This window comes from Ranitomeya imitator, chromosome 4 (genome assembly GCF_032444005.1).
Source record: "Ranitomeya imitator isolate aRanImi1 chromosome 4, aRanImi1.pri, whole genome shotgun sequence".
Lineage (NCBI taxonomy): Eukaryota > Metazoa > Chordata > Amphibia > Anura > Dendrobatidae > Ranitomeya > Ranitomeya imitator.
This window is the reverse complement of record NC_091285.1, coordinates 449,764,017-449,783,156: the sequence shown is the minus strand read 5'-3', so window position 1 is coordinate 449,783,156 and position 19,140 is coordinate 449,764,017. Positions and strand designations below refer to the sequence as shown.

Genomic DNA, 19,140 nt, shown 5'->3' with positions numbered 1-19,140 from the left:
ATGATGCCCACATTGCTATATACTACGTGGGCTGGGCAATGTACTATGTGACGGCAATATACTACGTGGACATGCATATTCTAGAATACCCGATGTGTTAGAATCGGGCCACCATCTAATACAGTATAATTGGCACCACATAGTCCTCTATACAGAATAATGAGCCCCATACATTGCTCCAAACAGAATAATTAGCCCCATAAATTGCTCCATACAGTATAATGGGCAGCACGTAGTACTCCATACAGAATAATGAGCCCCATATAATGCTCCATACAGTATAATGGGCACCACAGAGTGCTGCATACAGAATGAGCCGCATACAGGTCCTTCTCAAAAAATTAGCATATAGTGTTAAATTTCATTATTTACCATAATGTAATGATTACAATTAAACTTTCATATATTATAGATTCATTATCCACCAACTGAAATTTGTCAGGTCTTTGAGGGTATGTTCACACGTTCCTGATTTCCCTGCGGATTTTTCCGGACCTTTTTTGGAAAATCCGCAGTGAATAATCAGTGCGGTTTTCACTGCGGATTTTCATGCGGTTTCTTCTGCGGATTCCTCTGCGGGTTTTCAACTGCACTTTCCTATTGGTGCAGGCTGAAAACCGCTGCAGAATCCGCAGAAAGAATTGACATGGTACTTCTTTTTTTGCGCAGCGTTTCCGCGCGTTTTTTTAAGGGAAATTCAGGATCATGTGCACAGCGGGTTTTGTTTTCCATAGGGTTACATTGTACTGTACACCACATGGAAAACGGCTGCAAATCCGCTGCGGATCCGCAGCAAAAACCGCACCGTGTGAACATACCCTGATTGTTTTAATACTGATGATTTTGGCATACAACTCCTGATAACCCAAAAAACCTGTCTCAATAAATTAGCATATCAAGAAAAGGTTCTCTAAACGACCTATTACCCTAATCTTCTGAATCAACTAATTAACTCTAAACACATGCAAAAGATACCTGAGGCTTTTATAAACTCCCTGCCTGGTTCATTACTCAAAACCCCCATCATGGGTAAGACTAGCGACCTGACAGATGTCAAGAAGGCCATCATTGACACCCTCAAGCAAGAGGGTAAGACCCAGAAAGAAATTTCTCAACAAATAGGCTGTTCCCAGAGTGCTGTATCAAGGCACCTCAATGGTAAGTCTGTTGGAAGGAAACAATGTGGCAGAAAACGCTGTACAACGAGAAGAGGAGACCGGACCCTGAGGAAGATTGTGGAGAAGGACCGATTCCAGACCTTGGGGAACCTGAGGAAGCAGTGGACTGAGTCTGGTGTGGAAACATCCAGAGCCACCGTGCACAGGCGTGTGCAGGAAATGGGCTACAGGTGCCGCATTCCCCAGGTAAAGCCACTTTTGAACCATAAACAGCGGCAGAGGCGCCTGACCTGGGCTACAGAGAAGCAGCACTGGACTGTTGCTAAGTGGTCCCAAGTACTTTTTTCTGATGAAAGCAAATTTTGCATGTCATTCGGAAATCAAGGTGCCAGAGTCTGGAGGAAGACTGGGGAGAAGGAAATGCAAAAATGCCTGAAGTCCAGTGTCAAGTACCCACAGTCAGTGATGGTGTGGGGTGCCATGTCAGCTGCTGGTGTTGGTCCACTGTGTTTCATCAAGGGCAGGGTCAATGCAGCTAGCTATCAGGAGATTTTGGAGCACTTCATGCTTCCATCGGCTGAAATGCTTTATGGAGATGAAGATTTCATTTTTCAGCACGACCTGGCACCTGCTCACAGTGCCAAAACCACTGGTAAATGGTTTACTGACCATGGTATTACTGTGCTCAATTGGCCTGCCAACTCTCCTGACCTGAACCCCATAGAGAATCAGTGGGATATTGTGAAGAGAAAGTTGAGAGACGCAAGACCCAACACTCTGGATGAGCTTAAGGCCGCTATTGAAGCATCCTGGGCCTCCATAACATCTCAGCAGTGTCACAGGCTGATTGCCTCCATGCCACGCCGCATTGAAGCAGTCATTTCTGCCAAAGGATTCCCGACCAAGTATTGAGTGCATAACTGAACATTATTATTTGATGTTTTTTTTTGTTTGTTATTAAAAAACACTTTTATTTGATTGGATGGGTGAAATATGCTAATTTATTGAGACAGGTTTTTTGGGTTATCAGGAGTTGTATGCCAAAATCATCAGTATTAAAACAATAAAAGACCTGACAAATTTCAGTTGGTGGATAATGAATCTATAATATATGAAAGTTTAATTGTAATCATTACATTATGGTAAATAATGAAATTTAACACTATATGCTAATTTTTTGAGAAGGACCTGTATATTGCTCCATACAGAATTGACCCCATATAATGCTCCATACAGTATATTGAGCCACATATAATTCTCCATACAGTATATGATGAGCGCCATCTATTGCTCCATATATAACGAGCCGCATATAATGCTCCATACAGTATATGATTGGCCCCATACAGTATAGAGTCCCATATATTGCTCCATACAGAATGGGTCCCATATCGTAATGCTCCAAAAATAATTTGCCCCAAAAGTTGCTCCATGTATAATGGGCCCCATATAATGCTCCATATATAATTAGTCCCATAAGATGCTTCATATATTATTGGCCCCATATACTGCTCCTTATGTAATTGGCCCCATAAGATGCTCCCTATTAAATTGGCCCCATAAGATGCTCCATATTAAATTAGCCCCATATAATGCTCAATATATGGGCCCCTTCTGATGGTCCCCATAAATTGCTCCAAATACAAAAAAAAAAAAAAAAAAGAAATACTCACCTCTCGTTGCGTGTCGCTGCTCTGCTCCGGACTCCTCACTGTCGGCGTCTTCCTGCTCTCAGTGCTGCGACTGCTCAGGCAGAGGGCGCGCACTGGTGACGTCATCGCGCCCTCTGACCTGAACGTCACAGTCAGGGGATGGAAGACGCTGCAGTGCTGGAACCGGGAGAGGTAAGTATCGCAAGTGCCGGGGCTTGGAGCAGGCGGGGGGTCCACTCACGGGGGCCGGCGCCATAGCGCACCAGTGTCCCTGACGGCGAGTGGGCCCCCTGCCTGCTCAGGGCCTCGGCACTTGCCCGGGTGCTGACGCCGGCCCTGCTCGGACGTACTGTATATCTTGCAAGTGGAAAAGAGCCGTTATGGCGACACACGGACTCCATGTCTAGAAGACACCTGCATAAGGCCGGAGTCACACTAGACCGCAATACGGACGAGTGCTATGTGATAAAAAATAAAAAAAATCACATAGCACTCGGACCAGTATTCTGCTATGGGGCAGCTCACATCACCGTTTTTTTTCTCAGCCGTTTTCAGTGTGCGAGTGAAATCACAGCATGCAGCAATTGTCACCAACACTCACGAGAAATGTCTCACTCGCACCCATAGGCTTAAGGCTCCTCACTTGCATGAAATACGGCCGAGTCTCGCAGGTTAAAACCCGGCTCTGCTGCCGGCACTCCAGAGCGGAGCGTGCAGCAATACACGGAGCTGCACGTTCCGCTCTGGAGTGCCGGCGGCAGAGCCGGGTTTTAACCTGCGAGACTCGGCCGTATTTCACGCGAGAAGGAGCCCTTATATGGGTGCGAGTGACAACGCACAGCACTCGGATATCACTTGAGTGCTGTGCGTTATAGGCGGACCCTGGCAATGGAGGAGATTGAGAAATGACTTTCTCTGCCTCCTCCACAGCTGTGCTCCGATCCTTTCTGTGCGAGAGGCTCGGAGCACAGACACATAACACTCGGCTCCCGCTGACAGCAGAGCAGGAGCCGAGGGTCATTAGCATATCGCATCCGATGGCATACACTAGTGTGACTCCATCCTTAGGGTACCGTCACACTATACGATTTACCTACGATCACGACCAGCGAAATGACCTGGCCGTGATCGTAGGTAAATCGTAGTGTGGTCGCTGGGGAGCTGTCACACAGACAGCTCTCCAGCGACCAACGATGCCGAGGTCCCTGGGTAACCAGGGTAAACATCGGGTTACTAAGCGCAGGACCGCGCTTAGTAACCCGATGTTTACCCTGGTTACCAGCGTAAAAAAAAACAAACAGCACATACTTACATTCCGGTGTCCGTCAGGTCCCTTGCCGTCTGCTTCCCGCACTCAGTGACTGTCGGCCGTAAAGTGAAAGTGAAAGCACAGCGGTGACGTCACCGCTGTGCTCTACTTTCACTTTACGGCCGGCAGTCACTGAGTGCGGGAAGCAGACGGCAAGGGACCTGACGGACACCGGAATGTAAGTATGTGCTGTTTTTTTTTTTTTAGTTTTACGCTTGTAACCAGGGTAAACATCGGGTTACTAAGCGCGGCCCTTCGCTTAATAACCCGATGTTTACCCTGGTTACAAGCGAACGCATCGCTAGATCGGTGTCACACACACCGATCTAGCGATGACAGCGGGAGATCCAGCGACGAAAGAAAGTTCTAAACGATCTGCTACGACGTATGATTCTCAGCAGGATCCCTGATCGCTGCTGCGTGTCAGACACAGCGATATCGTAACGATATCGATGGAACGTCACGAATCGTACCGTCGTAGCGATCGAAATGGCAGTGTATGACGGTACCCTTAGGCTTGTAGACGCTTATGAACTGTGGCCGATATCATGCAAGCTAAGAATTCTTGCCCAATATCTGTCCACACCTGTCTTTCATGACTTGCACAATATTTATGCTGCAATTTCCATTTTTACTTGTGCTTTTTTTCCCTCAAATAGTCATAACTTTTATATCTTCCATCCACAGTCACATGAGAGCTTGTGTTTTCATGTTTTGACTCTGTCCATTCAGGGAGCAGGTGTCTGATGTAACATGGCACAGGAAGGTAATGGGTTAAACCATAAATAGGCCATTAACCCCATCAAGACCTTGCCCTTTTTCATTTTTTGCTTCCCTTCTTCCCAGAGCCATAACTTTTTTATTATTCCGTCACTATGGCCATGTGAGGGCTTGTTTTTTGCGGGACGAGTTGTACTTTTGAACGACACCATTGGTTTTACTATATCATTTACTCAAAAACGAGAAAGAAATTCCAAGTGCGGTGAAATTGCAAAAAAAAGTGCAATGTCAAAAGTTGTTTTGGATTTCTATTTACCATGTTCACCAAATGCTAAAAGTGACCTGCCATTAGGATTCTCCAGGTCATTACGAGTTCATAGACACCTAACATGTGTAGGTTCTTTTTTATTTAAGTGGTAAAAAGAAATTCCAAACTTTGTATAAAATAAAAATAAATTGCGCCATTTTCCGATACCCGTAGCGTCTCCATTTTTCGTGATCTCGGGTTGGGTGAGGGCTTATTTTTTGCGTGCCGAGCTTACGTTTTCAATTATACCATTTTGGTGCAGATATGTTGTTTTGATCGCCCTTTATTGCATTTTAATGCAATGTCGCGGCAACAAAAAAAAAACAATTCTGGCATTTTGACTTTTTTCCCTCGCTACGCTGTTTAGTGATGAGGTTAATCTTTTTTTTTTTTTTATAGATAGATTGGGCAATTCTGAACTCAGCAATACCACTTGTGTAGGTTTGATATTTTTTGTTTCATTTTGAATGGGGCAAAAGGGGGGAGATTTAATTTTTTTTTAGTAACTTTTTTTTTTTTTTAAATACTTTTGGCATTATACCGCTATGGGGCTATGACTATGGGATGCATTATATTATGGATGACTATGGGAATATGGAGCACATGGGTCAGTATGGAAACACATGAGGCAGAATGGCTGGACCCATGGGGTACAGAATGTGGGATATTATTACTGTAGGGGCTAATTAAAGGATATTTTTGAGGATACGGTTTTCAGTGCGGGGGAGGAGAGGTCCTGTTACTGTGCAGGGTGACAGTTGCTTTTTTTTTTTCATCTGGCATAGTATAGAGGTTGGGGGGGAAATTGGGGAATGTGCTCTAGATCAGAGGTCCCCAACTCCAGTCCTCAAGGCCCACCAACAGGTCATGTTTTCAGGATTTCCTTTGCATTGCACAGGTGGTGCAATTATTACCTGGGCAAAACTAAGGAAATCCTGAAAACATGACATGTTGGTGGGCCTTGAGGACTGGAGTTGGGGACCCCTGCTCTAGATAACTTATTTTCTGCAGAGACGAGTCCTTGCTGGATGAAGTGATGGCGAAAACAGGTAATATAGAAAAATTGAGAAAAACATGCCGTAAGGAAAAAGCCTTACCAAAACCTGTCAGATGACAAATGCATGAGCAGGATGCAGCAGGCCCCCACTAATAAAGGCAGGGGCAGCACAGGTGCAAACTACTGCTAGAAACAGCCACCCCCACACCTACGAGATTATGGAGGGGTTGGCTGCCTAGTAGAAAAAATGCACACCAATGAGGCTGGCATAGAACCTCTCTATTCTTTGTAAGTGAGAAAACTTGCTAAATCAACAGTGTATCAAATATTTATTTTCCCAACAGTATATCTCACTTTAGATTTCTTGGGCTGCTGCCAGCTGACTCTACAAGAGTATGCCTGAATGCCACACTGCAACAGACCTATCTACTGACAAGAAAACATTAAAGGTACCTTCACACTGAACGATATCGCTAGCGATCCGTGACGTTGCAGCGTCCGGGCTAGCGATATAGTTGAGTTTGACCTAGGCAGCAGCGATCAGGATCCTGCTGTGCCATCGTTGGTCGGAGCAGAAAGTCCAGAACTTTATTTCGTCGCTGGACTCCCGCAGACATCGCTGAATCGGCGTGTGCGACGCCGATTCAGCGATGTCTTCACTGGTAACCAGGGTAAACATCGGGTTACTAAGCGCAGGGCCGCGCTTAGTAACCCGATGTTTACCCTGGTTACCAGCGTAAACGTAAAAAAAACCAAACACTACATACTTACATTCCGGTGTCTGTCCCCCGGCGCTGTGCTTCTCTGCACTGTGTAAGCGCCGGCCGGAAAGCAGAGCACAGCGGTGACATCACCGCTGTGCTTTCCGGCCGGCGCTAACAGTCAGTGCAGAGAAGCACAGCGCCGGGGGACAGACACCGGAATGTAAGTATGTAGTGCTTGTTTTTTTTACGTTTACGCTGGTAACCAGGGTAAACATCGGGTTACTAAGCGCGGCCCTGCGCTTAGTAACCCAATGTTTACCCTGGTTACCAGGGGACTTCGCATAGATGGTCGCTGGAGACCTGTCTGTGTGACAGCTCTCCAGCGACCACACAGCAACGCTGCAGCGATCGGGATCGTTGTCTAGATCGCAGCAGCGTCGCTAAATGTGACGGTACCTTTACTCTCAGTAGCTTTGCTAGCGATTGGGCAGAAGGTGCTGTCACCCCTGTGCTCCGCACTCAGATGGGCCCACCCAAAGAGAAGCTACCTATAACAAGTTTTTTTTGGTCGCTGTGACATTGCATTAAAATGCAATAACGGGCGATCAAAAGAACGTATCTGCACCAAAAAGGTATCACTAAAAACGTCAGCTCGGCACGCAAAAAATAAGCCCTGAACCGACCCCAGATCACGAGAAATGGAGACGCTATGGGTAACGGAAAATTGCGCAATTTTTTTCACTACTTAAATAAAAAAGAACCTAGACATGTTTGGTGTCTATGAACTCGCAATGACCTGGAGAATCATAATGGTATGTCAGTTTGAGCATTTCATGAACCTAGCAAAAAAATAAATAAACAAGGGTGGGATTGCACTTTTTTTTGCAATTTCACAGCACTTGGATTTTGTCTCCCCATTTTCTAGTACACGACATGGTAAAACCAATGGTGTCGTTCAAAAGTACAACTCTTCCCGCAAAAAATAATCCCTCACATGGCCATACTGACGGAAAAATAAAAAAGTATGGCTCTGGGAAGGAGGGGAGCCAAAAACGCAAAACCGAAAAAGCTATGGGGGTTAAGTGGGCACTTAGTATTGTGGCCGTCATAGGGGAGAAATGTGGACACTTATATTAGGGCATTCATTTTTAAGGGCATTTTTACCATCTAGTGGGCACAAAGGATGCATTATTGCTATGTAAGGGGTAGAGTGGTGGGCATTATTATGCGTGGCACTAAGAGGAGCACTAATATTGTGCCAAACAGCAGGTGCAGTAATAGGGACACTAACTGCAGCAGCGCCTGTGCATTGGTGGTGACAGCAGGATGAGGAGTGTCTGCAGGTTGGGAATGTGTCTTTGTTGTAATCAAATGTTTCTCCCTGATAAAGATACCAGGGGTGCTGAGGTAAGATCAGAAAGGGTGGACAGCAATGTGAACAGGCTCTTACCTCTGTGTACCAGATATATCTCTGGTATTGGATGAAAAAGGCCGGGTAGACTACAGTATGAGCAGCCCATTACCTCAGGACCCCCGATATCTTCAGTATAAGAGGATATAAGGTGAACAACAGTGTGAGCAGCCTCTACTTACCCTAGCACCCCTGGTATCTCTAGTATTTGATCAGAAGGACAGGGTGAACAGCAGTGTGAGCTGCCTCTTCTTACCTCATCACCCCTGGTATCTCCAGTGTTCGATCAGAACGACAGGGTGGACAGCAGTGTGAGCAGCCTCTTATCTCAGCACCCCTGGTATCTCCAGCGTTCGATCAGAAGGACAGGGTGGACAGCAGTGTGAGCAGCTTCTTCCCTCATCACCCCTGGTATCTCTAGTATTTGATCAGAAGGACAGGGTGGGCAGCAGTGTGAGCAGTATACAGAGGTTCCAGTTCTGTGACTCTAACCAGTCAGCAGGATGGGGTCATGCCAGGAACTCCAAATGCACATGAGTTCACAACTTGCAGAACCTGTCAGCTGATTTCATAACTCCCATGCACAATAAGGCCACGTTGACACGTTCAGTATTTGTAAATCACAACCAGGAGGGGGTAAAAAAAATTTTTTGCAAAAGTGGTACACGTATTTCTATTATACTTTTCCAGTGATTTTGGCTAACAAATACAGATGTAAAATACTGACCAAATACTAAATGTGGTCTAATAGAGAGTTGCTAGCATCTACAGCCATCTCTTCATCTTGTCATCTCGTTAATGTGCTGAATTTATCAAATATTTACAGTATAGCCTATGGCTATGCTATGAATGTCTCAGAATGGAGCACCACTCTAATCCTTGCTCAGTTAGGGGTTTTCAAACTTTTCAATTTATACAAATAAAACTTATAACAAAAAAAAGTGTTAAAATTGTCCTGAACCACTGGCAGTACAAAGTTTAGATGTTTACTCTAGAGCTTATCAAGCAAAATTAAAATTTGCCTGTTTGGGTGGATTTTCCCTGGAAAATCGATTAGTGGAGAAATTATTATCTCCAAATTCAATGTCCTTTTATTATGTCCAGGGTTTGTTTCCAGACTACAGAGCATAATAAAAGTAATATGTAAAATATGAAAAAAATCCTCACCACTTACCTCTCAAGCATCTCCGCTCCTCATCGCGCCTACAGATATCTGTCTGCTGCGCTGACGTTCCAGGGCCATTCTCATTAGGCCTGGCAGGGGTCAGCACATGCACCTGCAAAAGTCACCGTCCTGGCGTCTCGGAGTGGGACATGACCTTTGCAGGCACTTGTGGAACCCTTCTATGCTCATCAAACCGAAAAGCCCCTGCCCAGCATGAGAAGGCTGGGGATTTCACCAAGGCCTACGGCAATCTGAAGATATGAAGAGTGCAGGGGAAATGAGCAGTGCTAAAAGTATAAGGATTTTTTTAATTGCTTTTTACGGTTCAGAAACATGGTGGCAATGGCCGCTATTTTGCTGAATCTATGGAAGCGAAATATAAAAAATAAAATAAAAAAATAATCTGCATTTTGGCAGATGCGGATTTTTTTAAAAATTCTAGTAAAATTCAATTACACTCAAATTTATTTGCTCAGCTACAATGTTCTATCTTGGACATTTGTGAGCATTGTCATCTGGAATTAGGTTTGTGTTTTATAATTTAACATTTTATTAGTAGCTTTTCTTCCCTGAAAAACACCCAAGCCGATAGATGTGCACCAACCAAGTAATAGGAAACAGCAAACATGTTTTTAACCAAAGAGTAAAAATGTAGAATTTTTTTCCTAGCTTAGTTTATTCCGATGTGTATTAAATATATCTATGGAAAACATTTTTTTAATGCAGTCATTGTAGGTATTTTGCTAGCCTAATTACAGCCATGACTAAATGATATCATCCAGTGTCCCGAACCCATATCCCTCCAGGATAGAAAATTCACACATCTCAGGCAGAAACATTTAACAGACAAACATTTATTAAAGTTCTTAAAAGAAACACAAAACAGCTTAAAAAAATTCCCCTTTAGCTACAGTGCAATGCAATACTCTAAATTAAATATACCTTTAAAAATACAAAAAAAAGTGATCTTTGTACAATGAAGGGATAATGTTGAAGTTTCCTGAGGGGAAGGGATTCATCCATCCATGTGGACAAGTGTAAGAAACGGAAGGAGGAATAACTTAAGTCCTTGTTTACCTCCAAAAACAAAAAAAAAAAAATAGAACATCCACACAAAGCATTTCCTTGTGGCAATGGTTTTCAGTGTCTGGAAGCTTGAAATGAAGACTGATCAGAATCAAATAAAAGGCACTGGAGCAATAGGGAAACCTTGGTTTTGTATACCAGCAGGTATCTCAGTCTCATCAGTGCATGAGAAAACGTCACTTCTGGCAATCAAAGGCTCACCAATAACCGGAAAAAACTGCAGTAGAAACTATAGAGCGCTGAATTAGCAATAATTCACAATCTCAAAACAGAAAAGAAATGATTCATTACTGGATCTAAGTGGGGTGGGGGGTGAGACGACAGAAATAGGATGCAGAAATCATATTGGCCGACCTTGGGATGAAACCAGTCACTGTGGCATGTCTGACTTGTGCATGGTTGGCTTACTGCATTATCGTGTATGGCCATATTGAAGCTTGCTTTCTCATTGCATTGATACAAAGTTCTAGATGTCATGATTTCGGAAGAAAAAAAAAAAAAAAACGTGGACTGACAAATGAAACCATGTCCATATAAAAAAAAAAAATAGAATCAGCCATGATATAGATTAAATAGTTGCACAAAAAAAAAATGAATTCACAGTTTTTTTGCAGCCAAAATCAGTGTATGCTAGAACACAGGAGAACATTGGTTACCTGCCACAGTAATTGAAAACCAAAACACAAAAGTATTGTTTTGTAGGAAAGGTAAAGTCTAAAATACCATGCTAAAATAAACTGATGGATTCTTGATGGTTTCTAATAAAAGTATAACATTGCAAGAAGGTCTACAGTAAGAATTCAAGCATAGAGAGGTATTCCCATAGTATTTAGTCCATTTATCAGTTCCGTTCGGAATTTATTTCCCCTGAAGCAGCAACACTAAATACTTCTCCTCAGTTTAATCCGCTGTGGTCTGCTGTTTACATAAAGCTAAGCAGGGAGACAAGGCTTCATCATTCTAAAACCTGAGCCCAAGCCTCGCTCGGAGGTGAACGTGCAGCAGAGCAAGAGAATGTACACGTCATAGCAATAAAAGAAGAAAAGAAAAGGTATATTTAGTTTAAAGCCAGTAGTGCAACACAGACTCCGAGAGGCATTTACCCATGCAGGAAGCGGCCCATCTACTGTGGAATGCTTTAAATCGTCTAGACTTTATTTCTAAGGAAATTTAAAAAAAGAGGAGTGTAGAAGGGGAACAAAAGAAGAAGGATTGGGATCATTTTGTTTCTAAATAAAATGTAGTCAAGTTTCTATTCCCTCCAGTCCAAAATACTTGGATGAGGGAAATGTAAGGAGCTGTGAGATGCAACCCCCAACCATGGCTATTTAGGGGGGATATTGGTTGTTGGTGGTTAGGACTTTTTTGCATTCAAGCAATGAGGGAGTGCAGTAACCTATGCAGTTAATACAAATGAACTGGAAGAGGAAGAGGAAGAGTGGTCCCCCGGCAGTCCCTGTTCTGAGCCGTAGGCATGGCCCTTTGTCTCGGGGCTCTTAGCCATGAAGGATCGGCATTATTGCACCTGGACTCAGGAAACACTTCTGGGCCGGCCTTACATATAGTCGATGACATTCAATTTCTGGTGATATCCCCCTGAAGACTTATACCATAGAGAACCTACATCCTCACCCCCAATGCCCTAGAGTCATTGACACAGCGACACTGTAGACGCTAATCTGATCATTTTCTCCCCAGTGGATAATGGAGTTCACTTGTGGTGTCTCTGAGAGTGGTTCTTCCTTTTTCTTTTAAAAAAACAGCAGCACCTGCCATGAAAAAAAAAAAAAAGAAGAGGTCAATTATTTTGCGATCACTATTTGCTAAAGATGTGTGCACCAAATGCTGCTTAATAACTACATTAAGGGGGATGCTAAAATAAAAGGCAGTGTACAAAACACCAAAATGCACAGAGAGGATTCTGCAGAAGGGCCAGACAGCTTTGTAGGAGAGATATTGGCATTAAACAAGTTTCTTTTTTAGTATCACTGCAAAGGTGCTTGTCCCTTAAACTGACGAGAAGTCTAAACCAGAAGGTAAGTGGAGGCTGAATGCACCATGGGGTGGTCACAGACATCTGAGGGATGACGAGGAGCAAGAAACGCACTGGTGTGTCGCATGCAGACAATATACAAGGTGATAAGTGGACAACAACTGAGCCAGACAAAGTGGGAGTTTGGGTAAAAGGATAGGACCTCGAGTGGCCAGCCATAGTTCTGAAAGGAGCAAATTGGCATCCCTGCCAATACGTTACCAAAAACCCTAGATGTGCCATATCGTGGTCCCACACATTAGCTGAAGGTCTACCAAACTCAACAATATTAGTGGGACTAATTGACCATCTAATATGTATTGGGGTGTCTTGATTCTCCCCAATAGCAGATCTTTGAGAATCCTTGATTTCAACAAGCCTGATGATTTTCTTCTCAAGGGACATTAGTTGTAGCCAACTCAATGTAAGAGAATCAGTGTGGAGCATGGCACCCAAACAGATAACTTCTTTCTTTTATATGGGCCGATGGAAGACCAGTAACGAGTGCCAAGTGGCACTCATTTACACAGTTTGACGAGCACTGATGTCCCCATGTATATTAAGTTATCGGCAGCACAGCTCCTGTTTACACGGGACATTGTGCAGTCAGTAACTATTTTCAGGTGTGCAAAAAATAAAATTGCCAACAGGAGTTTTGCTCATTTGTCGGGTAGCTGCCATCATGTTTACACTGGGGATAATTATGAAGCAGCGTTCCTCAGGAGATGGCTACTGGAACATGTGCAGATATTGCGGTGTACTATAGTGCAAAAAATGTGGACTGTCCCACTTCTTTCTTAATACATTTCCAAAGGGTTTTTATAACTGAGATAAGCAGTCTATTCTGCAGGTAATTAAAGAGGGACACAAGCTAATCCCAGAGGGTAACTGAACATGGGGTCCTCTCCATGGTGTGCGCTCCTCAAAGAGAGACACTCACCACAAGTTGAGCATTTTCACGCAGCTACAGTGTGTTAAAAGACAGAAAGAAAGAGAGAGAAATATTAATACACCCAAGAGACACTAGGGAGAGGATGGGGAATGCAGCCATGCAGACAACATGCCCAGCAGGTTAAAGAATGGGAATATTACATTAACGTCAAAAGAGGTGGTGACTGAAACTTGGAAATTGATGGCTTTCCTAATTTGATTTTTTTTTTTTTTTTAAGTCAAATACATGACACTGACAAAATCATATATAATCGTAAATCTTGACGTGGTTTTAGGCAAAGAAACGCATCATCAAAACGCTAATGTTGATGTCTCCTAGCAAAAGCCTTGCGCTTTACCGCTGATTGATTGGAAGCAGAAACTATAAAATGCTCATATGTTGTGTTAAGGGGTTTGCTCAGTCACCTGAAATATTTTACAAAAAGATTGGAATGACTGAATAATACGCCCCTTACTGACCCCGCCATGTTGTCCCAGGTCTCTGTATCCTGGCCTCCAGTGATGACATATCACCGCTTGGCTGGAGTGATCACACGCTCAACCAGTGGCGGTCACGATGCAGAGACCGGCACGTGCTGCCATGGGAAAGGTGAACAAACTAAGAGGAGTATTACTCGGTTACATATTATCTACTACTTTAAGATTTTAACAAAAACTTTCAAAAGGCAGAAAAGCTCCTTTACTTGTCTTTTAAATTGAGATAATTTGCTAGATATAATTAAAAAATATATGAATGCAAATAAGAGCAGACATGTTACGCAGACCAAACACGTATGATGGAGAAAAAGCTGAACGTCTATTAATCTGTGATGTGAATATACTTGTAACATAGATCTGCTCTACAAAGTCCACAACCCAGAAATGGGCAGTTCAGTTCTTAAAGGGAACCTGTCACCCCCAAAATCGCGGGTGAGGTAAGCCCACCGGCATCAGGGGCTTATCTGCAGCATTCTGTAATGCTGTAGATAAGCCCCCGATGTTACCTGAAAGAGGAGAAAAAGACGTTATATTATACTCACCCAGGGGCGGTCCCGCTGCTGGTCAGGTCGGATGGGCGTCTCCGGTCCGCTGCGGCGCCTCCCATCTTCATTACAAGACGTCCTCTTCTGATCTTCAGCCACGGCTCCGGCGCAGGCGTACTTTGCTCTGCCCTGTTGAGGGCAGACAAAGTACTGCAGTGCGCAGGCGCCAGGCCTCTGACCTTTCCGGCACCTGCGCACTGCAGTACTATCCTCTGCCCTCAACAGGGCAGAGCAAAGTACGCCTGCGCCGGAGCCGTGGCTGAAGATCAGAAGAGGACGTCTTGTAATGAAGATGGGAGGCGCCGGAGCGGACCGGAGACGCCCATCCGACTTGACCAGCATCGGGACCGCCCCTGGGTGAGTATAATATAACGTCTTTTTCTCCTCTTTCAGGTAACATCGGGGGCTTATCTACAGCATTACAGAATGCTGTAGATAAGCCCCTGATGCCGGTGGGCTTACCTCACCCGCGATTTTCGGGGTGACAGGTTCCCTTTAACACACAATGATGTTAAGGCTATGTGCACATGATGCGGATTTAGTGCGGATCCGCAGCGGATTTTTCACAATGTAAATCAATTGGAAAAAAAAAAGTTGTGCAGATGGTGCGGAAAAATCCGCCCAGAAACGCTGCAGATTTAAAAGAAGTGCATGTCACTTCTTTTGTGCGGATCTGCAGCGTTTCTGCACCCTTCCATTATAGAAATCAGCAGTGCTAAAAAACGTAGAAAATCCGCACAAAATCCACAGCAAATCTGCACCTGTGGTTTCTGCCAGGAGATGCGGATTTTGTGCAGAAAATTCTGCACCCCATTCCACAACGTGTGCCCATAGCCTAAAGCAGAACAGGTGGCAGAATGTAGTGCTGGGCAAGGACAGTGGTGACGGGGTGGTCTCTGAACACTGACTGCATGCAGGAGTGGCGGCAATGAGGGCTGTGATTTGTGCTGTAGCAGCAGTATTGAAATAGGGCACAATATGGAAGACAAGAAAGTAGATGAGGCACATGAGAACGGATTAAGTGGGCATACGTGCTGGGGTAGGATTGTGGATGGGTACAAAGGTCGGACACATACTTAGCTTCTTCAATAACATCCACGTCGGCCTGCGCTGTGATTGGTGCATTGGAGTGACCACCCGTTTGGTCATCAGCATTCAGCTGCCCATTTGTTGAACTCATCACCTATGGCAAAAATAGATTTAACAAATGTAGATATATTAGTAATAGTGAACTAGAAACTAGGACACAGTACTGCAGTCTCTGGACTCCCAATATATGAAGCACTAACATACAGCTGTCTACCCATCAGTCATGGAAAAGACAAACTCAGGTCAATCTAAATACACTAATATAGAGAATTGGGCTTGATGGACACTTTTATACAGATGAAATAATGGAAAAAAAACTGAGTAAAGGTTAACTATTTTGTCAAGCCCAGCTAGTGTTTTAAAAACCAAGTTCAGATGCTGCAGATTTTGGGAGAATTGCAGCCAAAATCTGTGACATCTTCGAGAACTGGTGCATGTCATAACCTACAGAATGCTCTAACGGCTGATCCAAATGTTTCCTCTACATGTGAAGTGGCTTTTCCACCATCACGTCTGAATATGGCCTTAAAGGGTTATTAACATCACATTCTGTGATCTGTAGAGGTGTGACAATGAAAGCCTGCAGCACGGGGCCCCTTTCCAAGTTCCGGTGACAGCAGATAATTGGGGGCTCTACAGAGTGATCCCGTTTACTTGACAGGAGCTATGGTGCTGTTTTCGGCACAGAAGGTGGCGAGGATGGCTTATGCATGCTTACAATTAGAAGTGAGACTTTTTTGGGTGCATTTTACTCCTTATCTGCCCTTTCATAATTAATAAGCATTTGTACCAGCCATCTGTTCCAAACTGTAAAAGTGGAGTAAAAATTTGGTGTGGTTTACTATTGGGCAAACCCTTATGAGATGAGACAGTCACACCTCCACCCCGGCAGGGTGCATGGTAATGTCGGTGAAGTATAATGTGAGAAGTGTAGCAAATAGAACAATGCAGTCATAAATCTACTAGAGTTACGATACGTGACAAACATGGGCCAATGTTTGCTAAACGTTAAAAATTCGGAGGGCTCACATAAGAATTCATGGTCTAAAAGCTGAGAAAATGACGACATTCACAACATCTGTGCACTAAACATGTTCTCAATCATAAACGTCAGCCCAACATGCTCTAATACCTGCACAGATCCCCCATGCCGGTCTGATGCCAGGTGAGGTGCCAGGTAAGCGGGATGAGCCTGTCGGCTGGCCTGTAACTCCCAGGCTCCTCGGCGGTCTGGAGCGCCCGTCTGCGCAGAGGCGTTAGGAAGCATGCGATTGCGAGGTGTGGAGGAGAGGGGTATTTGGGGAGAAGGAGATCAGCCACGCCAAAGCAATGGAAACAGATCACTGTGTTAGTGAAGGTGAGTAGAAAGCCAAGCTATGGTCGCGTGCTGCAAGCAGAGCTAAATACTCAGCACTTCTCTGTACGGAAAAATGCAAGTGGCCTCAAGAAGGAGAACTACAAAAGACAATGTGGTGCCTACACAGCAAGCAGATTATGTGGGGAAAAAAGGGTCTGGTTGCCATGTCTGCACCAGTCAGTCTGCCCCAACGCCATCTAGGCCAGCTTGCCCTTTTTCCTACAAGAGAGGGCTGGCAATGCAGTCCAAGCCAAGTATAAATTTTACTTAAAACAGAGAGATGCATTTGTTTAACAGAACTCCAAGGCATCAGTCCAAAAGTGAGACAACTCTGCATTAGTAAGAACCCACCGATTCCGAAAACAATGTGCCCATCAGCATCAGTACTAAAGACAGATCTTCAGAGATGCCATTTGTGGTATTATAGTAATTACAGGAGCATGTTACCTTATTCTACATGTTAAAGAAGTTCATTCTCCAATTTGTCGGGAACCATTCAGTTTCAGTAGGTCTAGTTTTTTAGCGGGTCACCGTATCCAGCAGAAGCCAGCACTGCATTCTTACCATTTCTTTACAAGTACAACGAATGACCCAGGTGTGAGTGGACCATAGGGAACAAAAAAAAGTGTTACTAAAATAAGTCCAATAAAAGAAGCCGTTTATTAAATTAGATATTCAAAAAGTATTTTTTTGTCAAAAGAAAGGTGCAGAAAAATTTGTAGGATAATTTTGGCCTTGAGGTAAATTGTAAACTATCATAAATTGTACATTAAGGCTATGTGCACACGTTCAGGATTTTTCGCGTTTTTCCGACCGTTGTCTGCAGAAAAAAAACGCTAAAAAAACGCATACATAAGCATCCCACCATTTTTAATGCATTCCGCAATTTTTGTGCACATGCTGCCGCTTTTTCCGCAAAACAAAAACCGCATCGTGGTAAAAACAGCAGCATGTTTATTAATTTTGCGGATTTTTCGTGGTTTTGTCGCTATATTATTGCATTGAGAAGCTCCGGGGAAAAAACGCGAAAAATCTGCAAAAAAAAAAAAAAAAACTAGCAAACAACGCGGTAAAAACATGAAAAAACGCATGCGGATTTCTTGCAGAAAAAGTCCGGATTTTCTCAGGAAAACTCTGCACACTTTCCTGAAAGTGTGCATATAGCTTAATATATTTATATGGGACAAAGGTACATAAAGGAATTTCATTAAATATTGGAGTCCACAATAGAATGATAAATCAGTGGCATGAACTGAAAGGAAATTAACGGACAACACTATCATGATATAGACTTGTTCTTAGGATTCTATGCAATAGTCATTATTGATCAGGAACTATTTGTTTTTACATAGATTTCTTATTCTATTGTGGACTCCGGTATTTAATGAAATTCCTTTATCATGAACCTTTGTCCCATTTAAATGTATTTATGTACAATTTATGATTGTTTATAATTTACCTCAAGGCTAAAATTATCCTACAAATTCCGGTACCTCTTTCTTTATCTTTTTCTGCACCTTTCTTTTTACAAAATTTTTTGAATTTCTAATAAAAGGATTCTTTTATTGTGCTTACGTTTTTAGTAACTCTTTTTGTTACCTATGTGGTCACTCACACCTGGGTCATTTGTTGGAATTATTGAATATTAGGACGTGTTGAATTCATTCTATTACTAGGACATAAAGTTAAAATCATTTCTTTGCAATGTAGTCTATTAAAGGAGGATGCCTCCTCCCATCAAAGTTTTGGTCTTAATATATTGCAGTCAGCATATTATACAGCACTGTGTACCTACAATTCCTCATTTTTCTTTCTACCAATTAATTCTTCTCTTTTCCATTAGGTCTATGACATCACGAGATTAAAAACAGACTACTTGTATCCTTTTAAGCTCTATGTAGAAACAGGAGGTCTATTTTCCCTGCATGAGTCATGAGTCACTGCAAAAGTTCACTGCAAAAGTCCCTGACAGGGAAAGGTTGAGCAGCTGGGTCAGGAATTGAAATGGGGAAAGTTTTTGCAGGGAAGAGAGACTTCGCTTTTCTCTGCTCTATGTAACTATGTAAAAACATTAACTGGGTAAAAAGATAAAATAAGCAATAGTTAGTACAGAGTGGTGTAGAATATGATGAGTGCAATAAAGTAGGAAGATAAAACCTTGGATGGGAGGAGGAGTGCTTCTTTAATGGTGGATCAAGAGTGAAACGGTAACAAGGCCAA

The 19,140-nt window shown here is 43.3% G+C and overlaps 1 protein-coding gene across 3 annotated transcripts in view; it reads right to left on the bottom strand.

Annotated features, from left to right (window-relative positions):
• Window positions 1-10,217: 10,217 nt before the first annotated feature.
• Window positions 10,218-19,140, bottom strand: part of CSNK1G1 (casein kinase 1 gamma 1) — an 88,853-nt gene continuing 79,930 nt past the window's right edge. For 2 of the 3 annotated variants that reach the window (XM_069765736.1, XM_069765735.1), the window contains 2 exons: window positions 15,551-15,657; window positions 10,218-12,238 (listed from right to left, as the gene is read on the bottom strand). In XM_069765736.1, the coding sequence (XP_069621837.1) occupies window positions 12,181-12,238; window positions 15,551-15,657 (165 nt within the window). In that variant the 3' untranslated portion in view covers window positions 10,218-12,180. Of the gene's footprint in view, window positions 12,239-15,550; window positions 15,658-16,695; window positions 16,807-19,140 lie in introns of all 3 variants that reach the window. The other variant, XM_069765734.1, reaches the window with a different exon arrangement.